Source organism: Triticum aestivum, chromosome 2A (genome assembly GCF_018294505.1).
Source record: "Triticum aestivum cultivar Chinese Spring chromosome 2A, IWGSC CS RefSeq v2.1, whole genome shotgun sequence".
NCBI lineage: Eukaryota > Viridiplantae > Streptophyta > Magnoliopsida > Poales > Poaceae > Triticum > Triticum aestivum.
Window position 1 is genome coordinate 753,786,010 of NC_057797.1, and position 2,680 is coordinate 753,788,689.

Below are 2,680 nucleotides of genomic sequence, written 5' to 3' on the forward strand. Positions count from 1 at the left end.
GTTGGATTTGATGTTGGCGAGCCGATGAGGTGCGGGATGCAGCGGCGCAAAGAGCAGACCCAGCAAAGCCGGCCCGTAAAAAAGCATATTCCGGGAATATGCTTTTTACGGGTCCGTTTGAGGGTTCTGCATCTGTGACCGCCCGCGTCGGCCCGCAAAAACGGTTTTCCGCGAACTGCAAACGCGTTTTACGGAACCAGCGGGATGCGGGGTCTGCTAGAGTTGCTCTTAGCAAGTTTGGAGTCAACATTAAAGTAGCAACTCTAGTACTTCCTCTGTTTCTAAATATGTCTTTTTAGAGATTTTAATATGAACTATATAGAAAGCAAAATTAATAAACCTACATTTCAAACTATGTCTATATACATGTGTATACAGTTTATATTAAAAAAATAAAAGACTTCTACTCCCTCCGTTCCAAAATAGATGACTCAACTTTGTACTAACTTTTAATAGCGTATGTGTCTATTTTGGAACGGAGGGAGTATTTAGGTATGGAGAGAGTACATACAAGCGGCATCATAGGAAACTGACCACCAACCGTAGAGTAGCTCTTATAATATAACTAATGAGGGTTATAATAATAGGTACTTTCACTATCCCTTAATATAATACCGTTTTTAACACCACAATAGTGTCAAACCCTTTTATATTATGGGACGAAGGAAGGGAGTAAAAGGCAAAGATGATAATAAGAAATTGTCCACCGCGGTTGGCTTGGGCCACTCATGTTTACAGTAATCTGGTGTACACATCCGTCGACGGCAGCGCATGTGTCTGTATGGGACCACACGTAACAAAGCAGGCAAACCTGAGCACGCTGTGCGTCGAGAAACAAGATGCCGCAGGCGCCCGACAAGCGCACTACAATCAGTCGGCTGAATCGTACGTACCCTTTGCCAAAAGTATCACCAAACAGGGGCCTATATCACCGGCAGTAGCCCGTTCACTTCGAATTTGTGAAACAAAGCTAAGCAGCAACAGCGATGAGGCCATCTACCGCTGCTCACATTCTCACGGCCGCCGTCCTCTTGCTCGGCGGCGTGGGCGCGACAACGGAGACGACGTGCAGGGCGGCCGCGGGCGCCGACAGGCGCGTGGACTACCACTTCTGCGTGTCCAGGCTGAGCCAGCACCACGACAGCCTCGACGCGGACACGTGGGGCCTGGCCAAGGTGGCCGCCGACGTAGGCGTCCTCCTCGCCGGCAACGGCGTCTACGACATCAAGCACATGCTCGCCAAGAAAGCGGCTGGGGGCAAGGTTCGTGCGCCGCTGGAGCGGTGCGAGGCGCTCTACGGCAGGATGGGGTCCGCGTTCGCAGAGGCCTACGACGGGATCGACAGGCGCGACTACGCGGCGGGGAAAGACAAGGCACGCGAGGCCGCGCCTCTCATGCGCCGGTGCGGCGAGGCCTTTGCCCGGGCCGGCGTCGTCCCGTCGCCGCTGGCGAGGCAGAGCGCGGACGCGGTGCAGATGGCCATCCTCTGCACAGCCATCACCGGCCTCATCAAGTGAACGAGCGAGCGGTGTTGCCTGTAATGCTGCTTGCTCGATCGGCCGACCGTCGTGTCATGCATGCACATGCACCTACACCTACGCTTGCATGTGCGTCAGGCTGATGGTTGATACTAAAACGTTCTACAGTGATGTAGCGATCATTCACTCCAGAAGAGAATAAAATGCTTTTGTATCTCTTTGATCTAATTAATGGAGTCGCTTGTTTCATGAAATCTCAACTGAAAGACAATTCGGGCGCCAGCTGCCACGTACTGGTAGGTGTTATGGATAGAGAGGGGAACCGGCTGTGTGTAGGGTGTTGGCTGCTCACAACGGACTTACCATATACTCCCTCCGTCCTAAAAAAAACTTGTCGCTCAATTGTATATATCTAGCACTATACTAGTATCATACATATGATACTAGTGTATAATACTATCTTCACAAGGCATAATATTCTAGATTGGTATCATGGTGACCTTATTATTGTCATGCATGATACTTCCTCCGTCAAAAAATACTTATGGGCGGAATGATAAAAATAAATGTATCTAAACTAAAATACGTATAGAAATAGGATATGTCAAAGAAATAGGATGATACTAGTATAGTGCTAGATATATAACATTTAATATGTATCTGGCGGTCTGTCTCTCAAAGTTGCTTATACAAATATGATGTGTGTGTGCATGGCGTTCATAGGGTTAGAGTATGTATCTAAGCGTCTATGTCTATCTACACTCTGGCGAGGACAACCACATGTAAAATGCAAGGAAGACACATTACTGTGGCATGGCACGTCCGGATGCAGAAAATATCACAGGAAAAGTGCTGTAGAATAACTAGACCTAATGACCTGCCTAGTGGACGTTTCACTAGGGTACCCATCCATCAATGAAGGAAGAAAGAATGGTAGGATAGACATTACGGCAAGCAAAGGAAAGCCCTTTTCTTGCCAGCGTCAATATCCGCGAGGGAAAGCTACGGCCAGAATATCCCAAGATGCTTTTTATTATTGTATGTATCTAAAGATCTCTTCTTTTTAAATATTAGAATGATACCTATAGCCCATTGGCAGCGTGATGTGGTGTGATGTGATGGAGTTTGTTCTTATCGGATTGATGATTAACCAGTCCTAGAGATTTACATTGACATGGCGATCGTGCATTCTCTTTCGTTAG

General features: G+C 47.8%; 1 protein-coding gene across 1 annotated transcript; it reads left to right on the forward strand.

Moving 5' to 3' along the window:
- The first annotated feature begins 863 nt into the window (after nucleotides 1-863).
- LOC123186458 (pectinesterase inhibitor 8) lies at nucleotides 864-1,732 on the forward strand. Its single transcript, XM_044598220.1, has one exon. The coding sequence runs from the start codon at nucleotides 987-989 to the stop codon at nucleotides 1,515-1,517; it is 531 nt and encodes a 176-aa protein (XP_044454155.1). The 5' UTR covers nucleotides 864-986; the 3' UTR covers nucleotides 1,518-1,732.
- The last annotated feature ends 948 nt before the right edge of the window (nucleotides 1,733-2,680 follow it).

Excerpts from the sequence above, each read along its gene's own strand:
- LOC123186458 (XM_044598220.1), top strand. The coding sequence starts at position 987 with ATGAGGCCATCTACCGCTGCTCACATTCTCACGGCCGCCGTCCTCTTG.